A 23,613-nucleotide genomic window follows, 5' to 3' on the forward strand; every position below is an offset into this window, starting at 1 on the left:
GAGAGAGAGAGAGAGAGAGAGAGAGAGATCGTGACGATATACAGATACAGAAAGAACGAAAAGAAACTGTTCTCTCTCTCTCTCTCTCTCTCTCTCTCTCTCTCTCCTCCCTCCTCCTCTCTCTCTCTCTCTCTCCTCTCTCTCTCTCTCTCTCTCTCTCTCTCAGCGCATGGCAATCGCGTGGTCAGAGGCTAGATATACTGGCGTACATTATTATTATTATCATTATTATTATTATTATTATTATTATTATTATTATTATTATTATTATTATTATTATTATTATCATCATCATCATCATAAGTGGGGTGATGATGATGATAATGATAAAAAAAAATAATAAGTGAAGGTGGTAGTAATTTTCGATCGTAATTACGAGCGGCCATGTGCTACTGCTACTACCACCACTACCACCACCACCATACCCCGACCACCAGCACAACCATCACCACAGGCCAAATCTTCGCCCAAACACTGAGCACAAATTCCTACTTCTGTCCTCCACGTCTTCCCTTTCGTCGCTCCGTCCGTCCGTTCCTCCCCGCGACGCATTAATCTGTGCTGTGATTGGAGGGCGTGTGGCGGCCGACGATGACGTAAGAGGGCTGGAGAAGTGGTCGATAAAGCCTTGGTGTTACCTGGGAGGGTTGTCCATTAGTGCATGCTTTGGTTGGGGCTGCTAATGAGAGGGAGAGGAGGAGGGAGGAACTGAGGACGAGGAGACAGATGAAGGGGTAACCGATGGAAGTTAAAGGAAGAGGGAAGAGAGGCGAAGAAGGAAAGGATGAGGATTAAGATGAGGAGGTATGGTGAATGAATGATGGTTAAAGTACCCAAGAGAGAGAGAGAGAGAGAGAGAGAGAAAGAAACAGAAGGGGGGGGGGGGTTACTCTACCTGGCGGGAAATTCAGTCGAGTTCAGCATCCCTCAGTTAATGAAAGTAATTACGTTCATCACAAGGGCATTACCTCACGAGTCGACAAGTTAGCCTAGTCTGCCCTAGTTACCTTCCTGTGGTGGTGGTGATGGTGGTGATGTTGGTGTGTGTGTGTGTGTGTGTGTGTGTGTGTGTGTGTGTGTGTGTGTGTGTGTGTGTGTGTACGCGAATTCTATTTTATTTTATTATTTTTTCGTACGTGTCTATGGTCGTCTTCTTCTTCTTCTTCTTCTTCTTCTTCTTCTTCTTCTTCTTCTTCTTCTTCTTCTTCTTCTTCTCCTCCTCCTCCTCTTCCTCCTCCTCCTCCTCCTCCTCCTCCTCCTCCTCCTCCTCCTCCTCCTCCTCCTCCTCCTCCTCCTCCTCTAGAACCAATATCGACCACCACCTGTTGCGTTGTCTTTGCCCTCTCCCTCTCTCCTCCTCTCCCAGTCTCCTCCTCTTTTCCCACTATCTCCCTTCCTCCATTTCCTGCTATTCCTCTTTCCTTACATCCATTTAGTGTTTTTTTCCCATTAAAACAGTACTCTCTCTCTCTCTCTCTCTCTCTCTCTCTCTCTCTCTCTCTCTCTCTCTCTCTCTCTCTCTCTCTCTCTCTCTCTCTCTCTCTCTCTCTCTCTCTCAATTAAACCATCATTCTTTCTTTTTTTTTATCTCATGGTCTTCACATTCTAGTCTCCTATCTTTCTCTGAAACAAAATTATTCTTCCTGGACTTTATATCTCCTTCCCATTCCCTCTGAGATAGAAATTGCGAGGAAAAGTAAAGTAAATTGCAAAAGGTGACCTGCAGTTCGTATTGGCATGCATCTTGGTGTGGCCTGAATCACGCTCATAATAATTTCAGGGGCTGGTGGGACGAGGGTGAATGCACACTGTATAGTCTGTACACAGCGGCTCAATGTAGCTCTTTTGTTTCCAGGTTGACATTCCTCTTATTGCCTCTCTGGGTTTGGTGTCACATATTGAACCGTGCACATGTGTGTGTGTGTGTATATGTGCGTATGTTGCAGGGTAGTGGTGATTACTGTGTGGTATGATGTGCTGGTGGTGGAGGCTGTGGAGATGTAAAACTTCTCTCATTCAGTGATCATTTGTCAGGATGGATGTAAGTCTGAATGAGAAAATTCACTTGGAGATTGTATAATGTTTGCATCATTCATTGTCGGATATTCCATTCTGAGTCTCTTTCATTTAGTGTGAGACTCATGAAATAAGCAGGTCTCCTTTCATTCTTTCACATCATGTCTTGAAACTCCTACATTTCTCCCATCAGCCTGAAAATGTACTAACAAATTTTGTTTTGGAAACCTCTCAGTCATATATGTAGTTTTTATCTGCAAATGATTAATGTCCTGAATTGTAAGCTACATATATACCTTGATATAAATCCCTCTGGCAGTATATAAGCACAGGATGTCCAAGAGGTGTATAATTTAGTGTATAAGAGCAGCAAAAATGTCCCCAAATATCCTTTCCCTGGGCATCCTGTCCCTGACCACTACCAATGCACCAACTGTTTGCTTCATAAGAGATCCTTGTCTTAGAAATCCTCAACTCAGCTGTCTCACAGACACCTCACCCTGCATGTGGTCAGGGGTCTCAAGCCTCTAGTGTCAGTCTCTCCTCTCACCGCCTCTCTGCCCACAGGAGAACGTCCTACTAAAGCAGCGAGGAAGCAGCAGCATCCGCATCATTGACTTTGGCTCCTCCTGCTACGTCCACCAGAGAGTCTACACGTACATCCAGAGCCGCTTCTACCGCTCCCCAGAGGTCATCCTAGGCCTTCCCTATGGCCTGCCAATTGACATGTGGAGTTTAGGTGAGCACAGTTTACAGATGGACAGGCAAAAACCACGAGGGACTTCAGGGGGTAGATGGTAGATGCACTTTGCCAGATCCCATCCATCACTGATATTATCATAACATGGTGTAACATAGTGCTTTAACTTTGGTACAACTTCCCATGGCTGGTTCCCTGTACATCTCTAAAAAGGGAGATAGGCAGCAGGTAGAGTAAATATATTCATTGCATTACTTTCCTGAATGCACCTATCTTAAATCTACCTTGAGCTAAATTACTGACAGAAAACACATCTAAAATAAGTGCAAGCTGAACTGTTTACATTGTTCTTGTGACACCTGGTCAGTGTAGCCAATATGAGCATGTGGTGAATCATATAACCACTAACCTGAACCAATGCATCCCTTCCTAATCCACCTCACCCCGCCCAGGCTGCATCCTGGCAGAGCTGTACACTGGGTACCCGCTGTTCCCGGGTGAGAATGAGGTTGAGCAGCTGGCTTGCATCATGGAGGTGCTGGCACTGCCCCCCCACCACCTCCTCATCGCTGCATCAAGGCGCAGGCTCTTCTTTGGTGCGTTGGTGTGGTGAAGTACAGGCATTTGGTGTGGTGAAAGGCGGGCAGCTCACTCTGTCATCTCAGTGTTTCTCACCAACAGACACTTGTCCTCCAGTTCTGGATAATCCTTCTGGGTTTATCTTAGGGAATGGCACCTCAATGGTCCTCTATTTCTTCTTTTTCCTTGTCTTAAGCCAGTGTCCCTTTTACATAAAAAATGATTTTAAAATGAATAAATAAAACCAGCAGTTTAAAAATAAAATTCACAATTACTAGAGATTTTCAGATATGTAAACTGATTTATCAAAGCAATATTAATTACTTCCATCATATCACACAAACTTATTTCAATCAAAAATTCTCCATTTTGACAATAATATAAATAACATGAAAACTAATTTATGTGTGCAGCATGGAAGTATCAACATGACAGTTAAGGGAAGTATTAAGCCTCTACCCTTCACACAAGATTCAGAACACTTACACTAATCCTCCCCTTCCCTCCCCCAGACTCCAAGGGCAACCCCCGCTGTGTCACCAACAGTAAGGGCAAAAAGCGTCGGCCAGGCTCACGTGACCTCGCCTCCGTCCTAAAGTGTTCAGACTCTCAGTTCGTCCACTTCATTTCCCGCTGCCTCGAGTGAGTTGATGCCTAGAGAGAGAGAGAGAGAGAGGAGGGGCATGCCAAGGGGCTGAGAGAGTGGTGGGAGTTAGTGTGAATGTGGAAGTTGTGTGCCTTGTCTTGGCTACCCCTCTTTTTGGGGAGACAACCTTGGTATATGTACAGATGCACCATGCAGCATTCTTTAGTGGACTGTCTTTGCAGATGGGACCCCTCTGCCAGAATGACCCCAGAGGAGGCACTGCAGCATGATTGGCTCCTCTCCTCCCACTCCTCCACTGTCTCCTCCTCGCCTCCATCAGGCTCCGTGGGCAGTTCAGAGAGGCGGTCAGGTGTGGTGAATGGTGGCCCAGCAGGGCATCCCAGGAGACATGGCCCCATCACTCAGGACTCCACCGAGGACGAGAACTACAGTCTCTATAAGGTACGTAAATATGCTATGTAAATATGCCACTGTGCGCAGGAGATTTTACTTTTCATTTACTGCCTATTGACTCACTGAAGGATCCATTAGGATCTTTTGTCTTTGTAGTGGAAAAATGTTATTTTGGTTTTGTGTTTCCCAACAACAAAATGGCTTGAAGTCCATACCATGCTGATAAAATTTCTATAGGCAGTCTTCACTGATGAATTTTTCTTTCATTTGATTTACAGAATGAAAAACATTTATTAACAAGACTTCAGCTTTATAATATCCAGTAATCACAATTGTACATGTCCACACACATGATCCCAGCATGAATGAAATGTGTTTCAGGTTTACAAGGGGAAGCGCCACAGAGACATCAGTGTGACTGTGGCAGAGAGTGGGGCAAAGCAGGACTGTACTTCCTCCAATGCTAACACCACTACTACTGCCACCACCACCATGGCTGCCACCATCTCCACCACCACCACCACTACCTCCACCACTGGTGTCAATGGCAATCCAGAGACGACCTCCACTGAAAACTCCCTGGATGACTCGGGCACGTTTCTGCCTCCTATCCTCTAAGGACGAGGTGCAGACGAGGCACAGCGACATACTTCCTCTCCTAGACGGAACTCAGCAGCCCCACGGGGCGCCCAGTGGGCCGCTGAACGGGTTGGGCCACACTGCTCAGTGTGTGGAGGACCAAACTCACCAAGTTTTCACAGTGGCTGGTACAATGGCTCTAGTGATATCTGACTTGTAACATTATTTTATAGAAAGGTGTAAGCAGAGAAATTAAATATTTTATAAGTGTTAAGTGATCAATGACTATATTTAGTAATGTAAATGGTCTTGTCAGGAAAACACACAACCTACTAGTCCTGTGTGGACTTTCTGCAAGAGACTGCCTGTGAACAAAGTGTAACCCGATGTGCCCTATGCTGTGTATAGATCTAGCTGCAGTGTGTTAGGTGTGGCCCCTCCCTCCTCCCTCCCTCCCTCCCTCCTTCATCCCTACCTCCAGTACCTTCCCTCACAGCTCAGTCCCACGCCTCCCAGGATGAGGGGCTTCCTTCCCTCTCAGGCCTCTGTCCCTCAACATTGGTTCCTCATCACCTTCTTTTCATACACATAACTGTTAACATTATAATCAATTTTCCTTACACTAGTACTAGACTCATAAGTTTCTTTCCCATATTCTTATTCATTATAGTTGATTAAGTTTATTTTGTAAAATTTCTCTTTGGAACATGTCTTTATTTTTTCATTTCCTGTGTAATTTCCATTGGATGAAATATGTAATATTTTTGTTGTGCATGCAGTCATCTGGGAGACAGAATTGTTGGCTCCTCTGTTTTCTCTTTCCTGAGCTCCACCTACTTTGCATCAATGAGGCCTATGCAATATGGTATTAGTCCTAGCATTTCCTTTCCTTGTCCCACAATGGCTGGCCTCACTTGTACAGGAAGTAAGGGACCTTCAAACTTGAGTAAGCAAGGTGGAAATACTAGGAGATGTGAACAAAAAATGTTGCAGTACAAGTTGCAAAAGTTTCAGTATTGTCATCTTCCCTTGGTTATACAGACCTTTTGTTTCTTTGTGAAATTACCAATTGTAATTAACTATGATGAAACACGAATAACTTTTTCTCCTGTGAGACTCAGCCTTATCGCAGCTCTGTGATAGCCTTAACATATCTCCTAATAAGCCTTACCAAAGATTCACCAAAGATGTATCTTTTGTACCCTTGTCATGTCTGCCTGTATAGGCAAATTTTAGTCTCCAAACCACAAGTTCTGCATTAGGGCCACAAATACCGAGCCAGTCAGTCACAGGTCTGAGGGTTTGCCTGCAGACACTCTGGTCCCGGGCCACCTGAGGCGCCTACAGCCCAGCCACTAGCCTGGGCAGCGACTTGGTGCGACAGAGGCTGGCAGACGGCAGTTTGGCTGGTGGAGTGCAGATGTTTAATTGCCATTTTTGTTAGAGGTTTCAAATCAGTGAATGGGTAATTTGAAACATTAATGGAAAGCAAAATAAATTAATTATTATATTACCACATAAACAATGAAGAAAACAGTCGCATATTTTCTCTCAGCCAATTTTACATTCTTAGAAATGCTAAGGAATAAATGAGCTGGTTGTGTATCACCACACTCTCCGCGCAGTGGTCAATGCAGCGGAGGGAAATGTGCAGAGATGGTCATCCCGGAGGTGGAATACCGCATGTCATGTGTGTCTCTACCATGCAGAGATACACATGAAGGCTGTTTGTTCCACAGTCAGCTCGAGATGGTCCAAGTCCCCCCAAGGTGACATGCCACACAAAAGAACTTCCCTTCATTACATTTCCTGCCAATGATTTATTCCCTTACATTCAGAAACAAATCAAAACTTATGTAAGTAAAACTGACTTTACTTGATTTTTTTTACCATGTGATGAAGCAATACACCAAGTGACAGCATGCGTGTGAGTGACCTGTAGGTTGCGGGCCATGCGCGTGTGTGATGGGAAAGGTCATTTAAGTAGGCAAGGTCATTCAGACCATCTCATGTGGAGCATTTATACACTGTCCTGTGTTTTTTGTTTATTTTTTTATCCTCCCTCATGGACTGTAAATTGAGTAAATCTGAAGCTGTGGCAAGAGCACCACAGGCAGAGTGAGTGGCAAATAGGGCACGGGCAGTGTTAGTGCAGGGATCCAATGCTGTCACTGAGTTAGGATGTGCTCAAGGGTATTTTCTGAAATTTACCTGCAGTGGAAATATTTTAGATGTAATAATAGATTTAGTCACATCACTAACGTCATATTGTCGTCTGAGACAAGACTGGCAATCACTGATTTTATTTATCATACTTCATAGTCTATTTTAGCTACAGATATGTACAGACCATTCTGTACTTCTCATCACTTCAGTGTTGGGGCGAACTATAAAAATTAATCGTTTTAACAAGTTTAGCTTTTTTTATAGTCTCATGGACAATTAATAATTCTCATTCTTTATTCATTATTATTATTATTATTATTATTATTATTATTATTATTATTATTATTATTATTATTATTATCATTATTATTATTATTACTATTATTATCATCATCATCATTACTGTAATAATCATTATTGTTATTATTATTGTTATTATTGGTATAATTCTTGTTGTCACTCTTACTCAGCTGAATGGGGCTCAGCAGTTGGTGCTCACACTACTGAACAATCTTCCACCAAAAAAAAAAAATCAAGAGTAAATGTTCATATTTGATTTGCTTATATACAGCTTTCATACTTATTTATTATTGTTGATGATTTCTAATTATTTGCTTATATGTTAATTCACAATAAAGGATTTTTGATTCATGCATAATCTAGTGTCAGCAAGCAAGCCATTCTTTGGGGATAGATTCACACAAATAATTATGTTCACAAGCAACCCATGCAGCTCTCCCCCAATAATACACACACACACACACACACACACACACACACACACACACACACACACACACACACACACACACACACACACACACACACACACACACAAACACACACACATATATATAATTTTTACTGCTGGTGTTTAACAGTGAGGAGAGAGCCAGTTAGAAGTGATGTTCTGTGTGGTATCTGCTGCACAGACCAGCAGTGTGCTACGTGAAGGCCAGGAGGCAGCAGTGTGTTCAGATGGTCACCTCACTGTGGTGGTGGTGGAGACAGTGGCAGGGAGACAGTGTTCATTGTTTCTGGAAAGGTTTGATGAATTATGGGTGAAGTGAATCCTTTCCAGCCACTCATCAAAGGACTATGTACAAGCTGAAATACAAAGACACTTTTTTTGTAGAGACACATACAGTCCCTTGGAAATTGAGCTTGGAAGTGAGCATATGTGAGAGTGGCAGATAAATGGTGTCAAAATATGCTGCTTGAAGGAGAGAGACATGCTGCTAGGATCCCATCTGAATGACTCAGGATTCCTGTAGAGATTCCCACGGAGTGCTGGCAGCCGTGTGTTGGGCTGACCAGCAAATCCCCATGTGTGATTCAGTGTATTCTAATTGAGCTTTTATGTGTCTGAGACTGAAGGCAGACAGTTTCTTTTCTAGTTTTCATCGGAGGTACATATATTTCCTTTGCTGATCTTCAATATTTTATTCCTTAATGTATGAAAATATATATATATATATATATATATATATATATATATATATATATATATATATATATATATATATATATATATATATATATATATATATATATATATATATATATATATGCAAAAAATCACCCATCTCAGTTTCTTATCTATTCTTTCTTGTAGTTCTCAAAACCAGATGACTCTTCAATTTTAACGAATTCATGATTTTCTAAAGGAAAACTGAAGCCCAAGTTCCCTGTTCCATGTACATGGGTGGTTTGTATTGAGGTGGAAGACCAGCTGATTGTGTGTGACATCCTGCAGAGGCAGGAATTGAGCCTTGGCCAGATCCAGTCACCAATCATTTTCTTACGTCGTGTTGTCTGTTCCACATTTCTGTACCAAGACCCTTGGCCTCTGTGTTGTATTGTATCACATCTTACTGTATATTTATTAAATTCGCCCTGACTCATAAGTAAATACCTTAAATATGTGTTATTTTATTGTTCTTTTCTCCTATGCCAGGGGGTAGGCTAGTCATATGTTCTGTGGCCATGTTGGAAAAATATTACAACTGTATTCCATTTCTTGCTCATTGCAAAGCATGACTGGGAGTGGAGCAGGAAGACTGGGAACTCCATTTCTCTTTATTTTAGTGTCTATATATGAGTATGGTTACCTCTTTTTTTATGTAGAATCCCAACCTGGTATGTAGATAGATTTTTGCTCATGCAAACTGTAGGATAGTGCATGTCCTATATTTACCACTATTCACAGCTGATTACTACAGCTGTCATGAGTTGTCAAGAAATATGGGCATGATAGGAGCTTGCTGATGACTTCTTTCCATAACATGTAGGTGTCCCTGATAAAGGCATAGGAATGTATTTATCTTACTCCCATTCAGTGTTATCCATATTATCCATGGTAGAGTCACTGGGTAGCTGTCTTGAGACTGAGACAAGTGCCGTAGACTTAATATCCCTGCATGTTGTAAGACAGCTTACTAGAAGAAATGGAGTGAAGGGTCTGGAGATCCTAGCGTGATAAGAGATGACATAAAAAAGATGGGCCATTCACTTCTCCTCTAATTTTGATGCATAAACCACGTCTCTTCTGCCTCCTTGAATTGGGCAATGTCAGCTAGTAAAGATGTAGTAAAATAGTTCTTTTAATGCTAGAGGGCAATAATACTATATGTAACGACCTATAGAATCACCTACAAGCCCATTTGAAACATGGGGTACAATTACTGCTAACTAATAATGTGGCTAGCTTTCATGCTCAGGTTCTGGATTCAGCTCCCCCCTCGCCCCCCTCAAAAAAAGAAAAAAAGTCAAAATTTACTTGACCTAAATCAACTGCTCAGTATTTCAATGGACTGAGTGTTCTGGTTATGCAATGGTTTAAGGCTATTTAGGTACGACGGCCTGGTTTAAGCAAAACATCAAGTAGATAGCAATGTGATGTCCTCTCCATATGGAGGCATCTCTGACCCACTTGAACCAGGTTTACTACCAGTGCCTTTCCCGGCAAGAAAGAGAAGAGATGTATAATCCCAGGCAATTGATTTAAGAGGAGAAGGATAGTCATGTAATGATCCAGATATGGAAGCCCTACAGCCACGCTTGGGCACGCTGTTAAGCCAAATCGCTTCGGGTTCTCCCTGGTGACGCCATTGCGTATGTGCTCCATATCGAGGATGGAGTATCAACACATCATCCAGGTATTTTATGTATTTTACGTATTATCAACTATTTTTAAAATTTTTATTGACAAATTACTATTGCTTCATTGTATGTAGATATGTTAGGATAGGAATGGAGCAAACAAACAAAAGCAGTGAGTGATAACATAGCACCAAAACTTACACCCGGTGTAAGTGTCATACCACTATGATTTATATTTATGTATTTTACATATTATCAGCTTTAGTATGGAGTTTAATGACGAATTACCAATGCTTCATTGTCTGTGGAATATGTTGCAATGGGAATGGAGCGTGTAAACAAGAGTAATGAGTAGGTAAGTATAGCACATTTGATACAGATGCTTTTCAATGTCATGAAATACGTTTAAGAAAGCACGTGACTGCCCATCAAACAGATAGAAATGAAGGCAGTATATCTGGTTGAATCAGTCGTGAACACGTAAAGAATTTTATTGGTGAGTGTGTTAATCATCTGGTATTCAGAATAAAGGAAGAAATTGTAACTGTCCAATTGTTATGGACCATTCTGAGACAAAGTCTTAACCTTCAAGTACTGTCATCTATTCTTCCCCATACCCACAGAGACCCCTTCCCCACGTCACTAACCTAACAAACACCATGAGATTTTCCATTTCTTAACCTTGGTAGTACTCTCTGGAAAATAGTTTTCTTGACCTATCTATAGACGGCTGCTTACTTGATGAAGCAACCTTCCTACCCTTATTTTTAGCTAAAGCGATATGTCAACTCAAGGGATTTTAATAGGTAAATATCATTGGGCAGGTTAATATATATATATATATATATATATATATATATATATATATATATATATATATATATATATATATATATATATATATATATATATATATATATATATATATATATATATATATATATAGTTGAAAAGTAATTGCCAGAGTGTAATGTGCCAGGTATAGTAGATCATGTGACTTTTTCCTCTATATGTAGATGCCTTAGTCATCTCTGCTCCTGGACCTTCTCTTCGGTCTCTCCCTTGTTTTCTTCAATCCATCATTAATATAAAATTTCCTTCTGGGTGGTTTGAAGGTGGCGGGTGTATTCCTCCGCGCGTGGGTGAAGTGCGCGCGCCGCCACGCACACCCCCCACGCCCGTTGCTGCCTCATCCCCACGCGACCCGCGCTGTAACGCCGCTTTGCGTACCTACGACTTTGCCCTCACCAAGTACTGATTGTGTTGATATTTGCTGTGTAAGTGTCATAAGTAGTGTGGGTACAAGTGAACGGCAGGAAGGCGACAAGCTTTGGGCGGAGTGGACGGTGTTATGTCTGACGGAGGTGAGTGTATGAATGTGTGTGAGAGCGAGTCCGGCGGGAAGAGGCGCCATGACTGCCTCGCCCTCCCCTTGCATCTTCTCCCTCGCCGCGGCGGGGCAGTTCTGGCAGGGACGCTAATAATGCAGTGAATCAGGAGTCGAGACGATTTTGTATTCAGCTTTAGATATGAAGAGCAATCTGTGTGGCGCCTGGAGATGCGAAGGGTGCATTACTAAGGGCGGGTTAAATATAGCGGAATCTTTATTTTGTGCTTTTCGGCGCGTCATTGTAGTCGCGGGCCTGTCGGTTTGTGTGTCCCTGTGTTGGGATGCTTGGGGGTTATTTGGAAGCTGCTGAAGTTTTAGGCATGTGCATTTCTTCATTATTTTGGGCAGTAGGATGTGTAACATAAGGCCATGGCCAAGATGAGTAGTTCATGGCCAAGGTTGTGTCCATGATTGCTTTCTTTTCGTAATAGAAAAAATGTATAACTTCGTCTCCTCGATGGGTCTTTGCATGACTGACTAAGGATAAGAGTGAGGGAGAGGAGTTGGTAGTTGCTAGTACCAAGGGAGGGGGGAGGAGACCGCTGGGCTGTAGCGAGTAGTAATGCAGGGAGTTGTCGTAGACCTGGAGCGTAGCCAGATGTTCAGCAGAAGTGCATGAGTTATTTTAAAACGGTATATTGGAAGATCATCTCTGAACTAGGCCGTGCAATTCTGGTAGCTCGTATCACAGAAGGAATATAACTGCGAGTCAGCGCAGACAAAAAGAAAAGCCAGGGATGCATGATATCCTTTAAAAGAAATAAAAACTTTGAAATTTTAATTTTGTAGAGCTGTAAAATTATAGATAATCAGATTGAAGTATTTAAATGGTCTGAAGGATATAACAACAATGGCAAGACTCTTATGGATAATAATCGTGGAAGGATGAGAAGTAACAGGATCAAGCTTAGTCAGTTTTGGCTTGCAAATGGGGTAGGAATAAATGGTTCTTGAATATGGTGAAAGGTGATTGAGATTTATGGCCTTAGATCTTACTTTCAATCTGTAGAACATCACCACTTTTCTGCTAAACTTCGTGATCTTTTCCTAATTGAAACACAGGTGTCTGAGGCAACTGACTAACTCCTTCTCTGTGCCCACTACTTCCTCCATCCTCATTTTCAGTCCAAAGCTGGATGTTTCATCTACATACAAAATTACTTGACTTGCTCTTGTGCACATGCTCTTGAATGTTTTGAATTTTCCACCATATGGCCATGACAACAGTCACTCAAACTAAATGTATCCATGTTGTATACCTCTCACCTAACTCTTCTGACTGAAAAATTCTTTGAACACTTAACTTTTTGACTCTATCCTATTGCAGAGATCTCCTTTCTTGGAGACTAATGTTCACCACCAGCTTTGGCTGTCCTTTCCCTTCACTGACCATCCTGGTGAACTAGCCTTTACTTTGCTCCTCCATGCTCCTCCTCCTGCTCCTTTTGCTCCTCCATGACCTAGAGCAATTAGTACAACACCCTACTTGTATTCCTGACTGCCTTGAAAATACTCCCAACATTCTTGATCTTTTTCAAACCCATAATCCTTCTGCTTATGCTGTCACTCTTCTCCATTAGGCTCCTCCAATCACAATTACATCTATATCTTGTCCTATTGCTTCATTCCCTCCTCAGAATCCCCCAAAGCAGAGGTACCTCAGGAGAATATGGAGATAACCTTAGCCTCTTCTCGCGAGGTTAATACTTACATATCAGTTGTCGAATATCATGTAATATATATCAACTTCTGGGAACTTGTAAAAAAAATGAACAAATAAAAATAAATAAATAAATAAATAAATGAACTGGCACATCCCTGCACAACCCCCTCCCCATCCCTGTGCAACACCCTCCCCTTTCAAGTGCTTGAGAGTCACTGCTGGCTGCCTGGTGAGGCAGGACAGAGTTAGCCATTATGGGAATCAGAATATTTAACTATTTGAAGTTCTTGCTAATCTAACCTAACCCCAACTTAACCCTTGCCTTTGTTTTTGTTTTTGTTTTTTCTTCATAAGTAAGAACTTGAAATAACTAAGTATTCTGATTCCCATAATGGCTAACTCCACTATGCCTCGCACAACTCCAGCAGTTGGCCAGGCAGCCAGCAGTGACTCTCAAGCACTCGGAAGGGGAGTGTGTCACACGGATGCGTCAGTTCATTAGTTTTTTTTTTTTTTTTACAAGTTCCTGGAAATTGATATATATTGCATGATATTCCACAACCTTAATTCTATCTGATATGTAAGTATTAACCTTGGGAGAAGAGGTTAAGGTTATCTCCATATTATCTATACCTTGCCTCTGGCCTTTTGCCAGTTGGGGGGGGACCTGAGGAGGTATTATTCTGATATTTCATGGAATGATTACTGCTTCTGTGTCTGAGACCCGTCTCTGTGTGCTGACTGCATAACAGAGGTGATAGTGTTTGGCATGGAAATGTACATTCCTCACCCTTTCTCTTGATCTGAACCTTCCAAAATTTGGTTTAACTCAGCCTGTTCTCATACTATACATGAGAGAGGTGGGCCACAAAAGGTACTTCAGCCTTCTATCATTTGATTCCTATGCACTTTATATTTCTGCCCGGAATCATGCCAAACCTGTTCTCCAACTACCAAAAATTCCTTCCATCAGTGAAAAATGTCAAAATCTCTAGATCTAACTTGTGACTTCTGCCACCTAGCCAAAAACATCTCCAATAACTTTACTTCATTTTTTTCCTCCTTTATTTCAACCTGATGGCACCACTGCTATCCCATCGGTCTTTAAAGCTGAACTCTGTGCTCAGATTTTTGCAAAAAATTCTGTCTTGGATGATTCAGGGCTTGTTCTTCCTTCTTCACCCTCTGATTACTATATGCTACCCATTAAGATCCCTCGCAGTGATGTTTTCCATGCCCCTTGCAGGCCTTAACTCGCAGAATGTTTATGGACCTGATGGGGTCCTTCCTAATGTTCTCTGAAACTGTGCCTTCGTCCTAGCATCTTGCTTAGTTAAACTCTTCCAACTTTATCTATCAACATCTTCCTTTCCTTCTTGCTGGAAGTTTGCCTATATTCAGTATGTTCCTAAAAAGGGTGACTGCTCAAATCTAAAGCAGCTTCTTTGAAATAATAGATTCTGAGTTGTCTCTGCCAGTTTTTCTCACTCCCCAGCTGCTAGTTTTGTCCAGGGGCCTTATCGTCCACATATGGAATATGCTTCACATGTATGGGGGATTCTGCTCACACCACTCTTTTAGACAGGGTGGAGTCAAAAGCTTTTCATCTTATCAGCTCCTCTCCTTTAATGGACTGTCTTCAGCCTCTCTCTCATTGGCACATTGTTGGATCTCTTGCTATCTTCTGATATTTTCACACTAACTGCTCTTCCAGTCTTGCTAACTGCATTCCTATCTTCCACCCATGGCCTTGCTGCACTAAACTTTCTATTCTGTTCACTTCTTTAATGCATGTGTTAACCAGTATTCTCAACCATTCATCCCTTTCTCTGGTAAACTGGAACACCTACTTGCTTCTGTATTTCCTTCCTGTGACTTTAACTCTTTTAAGTGGGAGGTTTTAAGACATCCTCTTCAAGAGGGAGGTTTTAAAACATCCTCAGTCTGATCATTATATATGGCTTAGCTGTGGAGACTGGCATTTAAGTGCCCCAACCCCTCCCCCTTTTATATATAATATATATATATATATATATATATATATATATATATATATATATATATATATATATATATATATATATATATATATATATATATATATATATATATATATATATATATATATATATATATATATATATATATATATATATATATATATATATATATATATATATATATATATATATATATATATATATATATATATATATATATATATATATATATATATATATATATATATATATATATAAACACACACACACACACACACACCGTTGGTCAGTGGCCTTACAATAAAAAAAATGGAGCAAAAAAAAAAGACATACAGGGGCTTCATTTAAATTCCCAGATGCTTTGCCTAGAGAAGTTCAGCTGTTAAAAGAACCAATAACATATGAGCAAGAATTGTTAGTGGTGAGGCATGAAAGTTCCCTGTCAAACTGTAAGGTTTGTGTTTGGTGAAAGCTAGTTGAGTGGGCTTGGGGCAATGTTTTCCAGGGACCGTGAAATTAAATGTGAAACCTTAGCAGATACTGCACAATGGCTTGTAACCTTGTTGTACTAACAGGTAGGAAGGTAATTGTGCTTATTTTGTCATTTCTGGAATCTCAGTGAATTGAAGTAGGCTCGTAAATGGGAAAAAAATTTGGAAGATTAAATCACATGATTAACTACTGTGAAGTGCAGTGGGTTAAAATATGATGTCTAAATTATCCAATATATATATATATATATATATATATATATATATATATATATATATATATATATATATATATATATATATATATATATATATATATACTTGAATACCTGTTTTATAAAGTTGGATGCAAAAATTAATGTGGTGGTTATAGGACCTGTTATTATTGAATAAATGGAAGCAAGAAATATTTTTATATTTTGTAATTGTATATGAATTTAGGAATATGTAATCTTTTGTTGCAGAAGTTGATACCAAGCCAGTCAAAATGGGTGAAGGTGACGAAGAGACGGTTGTGAGGGTGAGGGGGCTCCCCTGGTCAGCTACTGTGGAGGATGTTCTAAAGTTCTTTGGTGAGTATGAAGACTGGAGTTTATCATTGTATAAAGAAGTTTTAAGAACTACTATGGAAGATAGCATACAGGAGGATATGCAAGTTACTGGCACTTATTTTAGTTGGACATAATGTTTTTGTATGTATACAAGCTTTCTCACATATAAATTGGTGTTGCAAGGAATCATGGTAGTGATTACCTTCACCAGATGGTGTAAATATTAAGGGTGGACGTGATGGCGTCCACTTGACACTTTCCCGAGAGGGTCGGCCCAGTGGGGAGGCCTACATTGAAGTGGCATCAGAGGAGGATGTTGCTTTGGCTGAAAAGAAACACAATCAACACATGGGCCGAAGATACATTGAAGGTATGATTGCTAAGCCTCCCTTGCTGTGAACCTTAAGTAGCTTGCACATGTAACACTCTCTCTCTCTCTCTCTCTCTCTCTCTCTCTCTCTCTCTCTCTCTCTCTCTCTCTCTCTCTCTCTCTCTCTCTCTCTCTCTCTCTCTCTCTCTCTCTCTCTCTCTCTCTCTCTCTCTCTCTCTCTCTCTCTCTCTCATTATTTTTATAAGTATATTGAAGCTAAACCTTGTGAAAAGCTATTTGTTTCTCTTAGTTCTGTGTTTAAGTACAAATATGGTTTATGTATTTACAGTATTCAAGGCCAAGAAGTCAGAGATGGAGTGGGTGGTGAAGAGGGCTGGGTTTGGTGCCTCGGGTGGGGAAGATGACGGCTGCGTACGCCTCAGAGGTCTGCCTTTTGGATGCTCAAAGGAAGAAATTGCTCAGTTCTTCTCCGGTAAGTTTTAATGCAGTTTTTTAATAAAATTTTCTGATAAATCATTTGTCTGATGATAAAATATGAATTTTGAAATTGCTTTAAAAGATAATGTAAGCATTTTGTATAGTGTAGCTCATGAAACAAATTTTAGTAATTCGTTTAAACTAAAATATGATCTTATATGCCAATTATCTAAAAGTTTGATTTTGTTTGAAAGTTCTTAATGGAAAGTGAACTAAGTTTACATGTTGAAAAGTGTAGAACCAGCTGGTATACAGTAGCACCTCACAGCTTAACCTCAGTGAAGCCCAGACTCAGTACAAGCATGGTGCTTTGTAACCTTGAAAATCAGTCAAAGTCATGAATTTAAAATGAACATTGAATTGTAATGTAAATGATACTACTGTTCAGGATATTTAATTTTTATCTTGTTCATTGTAAATTGTTTGTTTATGTGAACAATGAATTTAAAAATTTTACTTCCTAAGAGACTTGCTTAAGTATTATTTTTTCAAAACTGTCTTGATTTAGCATTTGATTATTTGTAGAAATAGTTTTGAGTTTTAATCTCCATTCATCTTATGGTGTCCATCCAAACTGAAATCTGCATCAAAATTTAACAATGAAGGGTCTGGGCTTCTTGATGGGAAGCCAGAAGCACCAAAAACTGACAGTCACCACAGGTGTTAACTCCTCTCTTGAGTTGTCATTTAATCACAAGACCCATTGTCTTGATCAGTATTTGCTTGTGTACATGTTGCTTGTTTGGTGAGCCATCCTTGAAACCCTTAAGATGAAATAAATTCAGAGGCTCAGTCAAGTACGTTCTCTGGTGATGGACAAAACATTTTATTGTTCCAGTTTGAAGGGAAAGCCGTTGCTGAGTTGACTTTAAAAAAAAAGTTCACTGTTTATTTTGATGAGGGGAAGAGCATTTGACTGGGAGGTGCAAAGTATTCGTCCAGAAATTGTGCTGAATTTTGAAAGAACGAGTAGTTGCTAGAATTTTATGTTTATGGTTGTTTTAAATTGTTGTAGTAAAATAAGACCAAATAATACAGTGACCACACACTATTCTTAACATTATTCTCTTTCAACGTCGCTGGGTAGGGTTGGAGATAGTTCCGAACGGGATAGCTCTGCCTACCGACTACCAGGGGCGGCATACAGGGGAGGCATACGTTCAGTTTATAAACAAAGAGGTCGCAGAAAAGTCCCTTGAGAAGCATAAGGAAAAGATAGCGCACAGGTGGGAAGGCAACGCTACAGGTGGCACAGTGTTGCATTCAGGTTAAACAGTTGATGAAGGTACAGGACAAGGGGGAGGTCAGTCAAGTTTCAAGTGTCCCCAGCCTGCCAGTGCTTCTGTTGGTAACTGTGAAGCATGCAGTTTTTAGCATTGTCAAGCATGTTTTTGAAGTGGCTTGTTCATTTTGACAGCAGTAAGCAGGTGGAAGATACCTTGAAATTTGGCATACCCCTACCATGCACCTTGGTGGGGCGTAGATGACTACTGGTGGGGAGGAAGGGAGGAGGGAGGAATGGGAGGGTGCCACTTCCCAGGATAGTTTCCTTGCAATTGCTGACCATGGGGTATGATTCCCATATTTGTCAATAATTCTAAAGAAAATAAATAATGATTCAAGGTTTTATCATTGAGAGCAAGGAATATCCAGTGTTCCCTAGAGAATGGTACCCACTTTGGTTTCTTTTTGTCTTTTCTTTTTTTTCTTTTTCTTTTTCCTCTTTCTTCTGGCATGAGTAAAAATTAGTTTACTTGAAAAATCAGACTCATTCCAAGGGTATCATTCTCCAATCCCCAAAACCAAACCCCAGTTACTTAAGGTTAATAATGCTGATGGAGGGAGGACCGTAAAGGGCGGGAATGGTTCATGGTTCCACTTCCTGAGCAGTACTCCTGAAACAGCTTGTAGTGGGTAAGGGATCTAACATTTTGGTTCCAATGCCAATGGGACTCTGCAGTTGTTATTCAAAATCTTTGCATGAAGGTAAGAAGTCCTGATGTGTAACTTAGTGTAACCAAGAAAGCATCTCATCATGATTGTAGTCTGTCTAAAAAAAAAAAAAAAAAAAAAAAAAAAAAACTTTGACTGCATTAGAGGCTTGATGTTGGATGTTGGAGTCCCAAGGTTCTTTTAAGTTGACTGTAAATTAGTATATAAGAAAAGTTCAGAAGGGCTCAACAAAGTGATGGAGACTGATGGCAGCAGAGCAGCAGAAAACCCGTGGTGGGCGGGAGGGAAGGCGGTGAGTGAGGTAGGCAGAGGAGGCTGGGCGGTGGGCCTGGGCCGGGCCGGGCTGGGCTGGCTGGGCTGGCTGGGCTGGCTGGGCTGGCCGGGAAGGAGCGGGAGGAGGCACTGGGCCGGGCCGGGACGCGGGCACGGGCTGGTGGGGCCGGGCCGGGCCGGGCCTAGGACTTGGACTTTCCACACTGGCGGTAACAGTTACAAACTTTTATAGACTGCAGTTTTTTTGTCAGTACCTTAACCAAGTTGTGTACTTAGAACGTATCTTAAGTATTGAAGAAATATTTTGATATTAAATTTCTTGTGCTGAGGGAGAGGAGCTGTGGCAGCAACTGAAAGTTGACTGTAAACATCATGAAATAGACTGAGATTCGTTGCTTCAGCTTGTAAAGGCAATAATGCATATGTGTATTTAGTCTTTGAATGCAGAATGATATATACATATATATATATATATATATACACATGTCATATAAAGTCTTACTAAAAATGAAGCAGGGCTCCTCTAGGTACTGTGGATATTGTGTAAATGGAAGGTACTAATCATGTACTGAAGGGCTACCATGTGCTATCAGGAATCTGAATAAATGTTTCAATAATTAGTGTCATTGACCCAGTGCAGGCCAGTTAGCTTCAAATTTGATAAGATGAATTAATTCAATTTTCTGAGTAACTTTCTTAATGAGCCAACTTTCCAACAGGTACATTGAGATCTTCCGGAGTAACCTGGGTGAAGTGCGGGCTGCCATGAGCCCTAAGATGCGTGGTCCTGGAGGGCCCATGGGAGGGTACAACAGCAGACCTACTCCATACGACTCCAGGGATAGATTTGGAGGAATGAATCGGTACAGCTTGGGTGGTCGTGGACGTACCCGTAAGTTTTTGTGGTCTTTGCAGGTTTTTTCTCAGGTAATACTTGCAGTGGATAGAAACAGAACATGCAGTATCAGTTAAAAGTGGAAGTGTCAACCATTTAGCTGTGTAACTTATATAAATGTGTATCAGTGCAGTTTTTCTGAAATTCTGGTCTTGTATTTGATTTGTTGTGCAACTTTTGTAATTGATGGCTGCAACTTTGCAGAATTGTTATTAATGTATTGCAGATTTTGCTTCAGAGGGTGGTTACAATGACTATGATGATGGCCCTGGCTGGGGCGGCTCGGGTGGCTACAATGATGGCCCCGGCAGCTGGCTGAGTGGGCGGGGCGGAGGCCGAGGAGGTGGACCAGGCGGCCTCAAGGTAATTATTTTGGTTTTGGAGGAAGATCATACAACTAGTCTTGCTTGTGTTGGGTAATGCTACAAAATATTGGGAAGACTGAGTCTTTCTTCTGTTGGTTAATATTTACTTTGAATTCAAAGAAATATGCATCACTTATAAGGTTCAAGATGTAATTGTGGAAGGTTGTAGCTTTGCATGAATATTCTTTCTCAGATGGTGATTTGAATTATGTTGGTCTTTCCAGGGTAATTTTGGGGGCCGAGGTGGGAACTGGAACAACGGAACTGGCCATTGCGTCCACATGAGAGGCCTGCCCTTCAGAGCAACAGAAATGGATATTGCAGATGTATGTTATGTTAATATTTGCACATGTTAGGCTTGGGGATGTTGACTATTTAGTTTAATGTAAAGCATGACATGTTGAAATGGTTTAAGCATATGGAAATGAGTTGGAATTGTGTATGTTTAGTATGAGTGAAATTGAAGGCTGAAGTGTGGGAGGGATGCTACCAGAAAAATAAGTAAGTAAAGTGGACAGCCTTTGAAGAGAGAGGGATGACAGGCTGTACAGTGAGGGAATGCTTGAGTAGAAAAGGAAATGGAGATTGCTATGGCCACTCCTTGAGGGAAGTCTGGAGGGGGATGAGGTGTTGGAATGCTGATTAAATTGTGTGTTTAATGTTATATTTGTCTCATTGTAGTTCTTCCGGCCCCTGAACCCTGTCAACATCAACATAATCATGGACAGTTCAAACCGTCCCTCTGGAGAAGCAGACATTGAATTTGCCACTCATGATGATGCTGTCAAGGCAATGAGCAAGGTATGCTGCTTTCCTCATTTGGAGGGATATCTTGTTGTTTATATATTGATTTTTGTATTGTAATATTGATGGATTTTTGTATACAGGAAAGTTAGATTTTCAAACAAGGGAAAGTGTAATGGTAAGATGAGGTAATGGGTTGGAATGACTAGTGTTTTATATTGACTGGTCTTGAATGAAGTTAGCTTTGTTGTGTAATGTGTTGCTTCTCCCTCTTTCCAGGACAAAGCAAACATGCAGCACCGATACATAGAGTTGTTCTTGAACTCTACTCCCGGTGGAAACATGGGAGGCCCAGGTGGACCCATGGGTGGACCTGTGGGTCCCATGGGTGGTCCTGGCTCTGGCAACTTCGGAGGAGGCGGTGGTGGCGGCAACTTCAGCAGTGGCAACATGGGCGGCGGGTTTGGTGGGGGCTATGTGGGGGGCAACCGAATGGGGGGAGGTAGGTACGTCGCATTCGCACCATTTACCGTAAGTAAGGGAGGGTAGCCAAAGATGCAACACCTGTAGGGTGTAGGAGTACATGTTTGTCTTAGATTTGTCAGATTGGGATAGGGTAAAATGGAGTTGGTGTTGGGTTGAGCATCGTGGGGTGGTGTTGCCTGGAATTGTAAATTCTTTCTGTGGGAGTGGGGAGGGGCTGACAGGTTTTTTTTATTTGAGGGAGTGACAAATGGTCAGAGTTGTTTAGTTTTGATGATGTAGGTGGGAAACATTTCTCTCTCTCTCTCTCTCTCTCTCTCTCTCTCTCTCTCTCTCTCTCTCTCTCTCTCTCTCTCTCTCTCTCTCTCTCTCTCTCTCTCTCTCTCTCTCTCTCTCTCTCTCTCTCATTTTGTTTTCAAAGTCAAAATATACTTTGTGTCAGTAGGTGTGATATTAAAACAATGGAAATCATTGGTGTAGTCCATCTTTTTGTTATCATCTTGAGAACCTGTTTTTTCATTGTTTCATCATCATGACCATTGTCCTCAGTAAACTGTTCTGGGAAGGGTTTTCATGCCAGGCTAGAGGGGAGGGGATCATGTCATTCTCATCATCATCATAAATTCAATTCAGAAATTGAAAAATGTACAGCTCCACTGAACAGAGAAATTGATCAAGATTAGATTAATTTGTAAACTAGCTTTGTTGCAACAAAAGTTGGACTCTGATTTAACCCGTCTTTTGTGCAGCATTGATGTGATTATTGATATTTTATTCGTTAATGCCTTTTTGAACGTAATTTTGTAATTTTGCTTAATGAAAAGTTTACATCAGAACTGCACATATCATTGTGCTCTGTTGCTTTTGGTATATGTTTTATGTTAGGTGAGCGGCAGCCGTCCCTGAAGGGGTACTAGAACAGCGTTCTCCTTTCTTTCCAGGTGGTAGTGGCTATGGCAACGGCGCTGGCGGTGGCGGCAGCGGCGGCTACAGCTCTCTGGATGACGGCCTGGGTTCAGGCATGGGGGGAGGCATGGGCAGTGGCATGGGGGGTGGAATTGGCGGCACCGGAATAGGCAGCTTGGGAAGTGGCCTGAGCAGTGGCCTCGGCAGCGGCCTAGGCAGCAGCCTTTCGGGTAGCCTCCGGGGCATGGGGAGTGGGCTAAGCAGTGGACTGGGGAGCTCCATGGGCAGTGGGAGCGGCGGCCTGGGTGGGGGTAACGGAGGGATGGGGGGAGGGGGCGGCGGTAACTTTGGATCAAGCTTCAACAACGGCTTCAACTCAAACAACGGCTACGGCCCCGGCGACCAAATGTCTGGCAGTAACTACAACAGCTTCTGCTAGAGAGAGGAATCTCGACCTGATTAGAAGATGCTTTTGGACAGTAATTAAGTATGATTCTACTTATACTGTATAGCAGTGCATTAAATTTTTGTGTGAAGACTTAAACTGTAAGAGTATTCTATTATTTTTTTTATATAGTTAACTTGCATCTTAATTGTGTAGTAATCATTTGTTGCCGGTTGGTGGGTAGCATGACAATAGTGGGCTGTAGTTGTTGGACAGGAAATAGGCACCATTTTTACTGTAAGGCCGCCAAGGGGTTTGGTCTGATCCTGGCGGCTTGCTCGGAGCAATTTTGAGATTTGAAAATTTATGACATTCCATTTGAAGGAAACTAAGATGATGGCAGGCGAAACTTTACAAGTAATTGTACTGTTTAAGTATATAAATAAAGAAAAGAACTTATCACTGTGTTTGATAACCTTGAATAAGTAAGAGCGCTTTGTAGAGAGAAAGAGAATTTCAGAACTCAGTACGTGACGAATGTTCGGGTTCATAAAGAGATGGTTG

At 41.4% G+C, this 23,613-nt stretch overlaps 2 protein-coding genes across 8 annotated transcripts in view; both read left to right on the plus strand.

The window, feature by feature from the left end:
- Positions 1-8,965, plus strand: part of LOC135103861 (dual specificity tyrosine-phosphorylation-regulated kinase 4-like) — a 62,679-nt gene extending 53,714 nt beyond the window's left edge. For all 4 annotated transcript variants that reach the window (XM_064010751.1, XM_064010752.1, XM_064010754.1 and 1 more), the window contains 5 exons: positions 2,584-2,755; positions 3,169-3,312; positions 3,808-3,937; positions 4,124-4,343; positions 4,677-8,965. In XM_064010751.1, the coding sequence (XP_063866821.1) occupies positions 2,584-2,755; positions 3,169-3,312; positions 3,808-3,937; positions 4,124-4,343; positions 4,677-4,913 (903 nt within the window). In that variant the 3' untranslated portion in view covers positions 4,914-8,965. The remainder of the gene's footprint in view (positions 1-2,583; positions 2,756-3,168; positions 3,313-3,807; positions 3,938-4,123; positions 4,344-4,676) is intronic.
- A 2,306-nt stretch (positions 8,966-11,271) lies between these two features.
- On the plus strand, positions 11,272-23,509 carry LOC135103864 (heterogeneous nuclear ribonucleoprotein H2-like). Of its 4 annotated transcripts, none has more exons than XM_064010763.1 (11): positions 11,272-11,419; positions 16,151-16,258; positions 16,449-16,607; positions 16,897-17,040; positions 18,133-18,271; positions 19,991-20,163; positions 20,393-20,529; positions 20,756-20,857; positions 21,213-21,332; positions 21,555-21,777; positions 22,700-23,509. In XM_064010763.1, exons 2-11 carry the CDS (start codon positions 16,174-16,176, stop codon positions 23,101-23,103), a joined length of 1,686 nt encoding a protein of 561 aa, XP_063866833.1. In that variant the 5' UTR covers positions 11,272-11,419; positions 16,151-16,173; the 3' UTR covers positions 23,104-23,509. The 4 variants fall into 4 exon arrangements, with proteins under 4 accessions (XP_063866833.1, XP_063866831.1, XP_063866832.1 ...); XM_064010761.1 differs by having other exon boundaries at positions 11,308-11,506; XM_064010762.1 differs by having other exon boundaries at positions 11,309-11,506; positions 20,405-20,529.
- The last annotated feature ends 104 nt before the right edge of the window (positions 23,510-23,613 follow it).

The sequence above is a fragment of the Scylla paramamosain genome, chromosome 9, assembly GCF_035594125.1.
Source record: "Scylla paramamosain isolate STU-SP2022 chromosome 9, ASM3559412v1, whole genome shotgun sequence".
In the NCBI taxonomy this organism is placed as follows: Eukaryota; Metazoa; Arthropoda; class Malacostraca; order Decapoda; family Portunidae; genus Scylla; species Scylla paramamosain.

Coding starts and splice junctions, on each gene's coding strand:
- LOC135103864 (XM_064010761.1), top strand. Junction 18,272..19,990: donor AAGGAAAAGATAGCGCACAG/GTGGGAAGGCAA, acceptor ACTTTCCAACAG/GTACATTGAGATCTTCCGGA. Junction 20,164..20,392: donor GGGTGGTCGTGGACGTACCC/GTAAGTTTTTGT, acceptor AATGTATTGCAG/ATTTTGCTTCAGAGGGTGGT.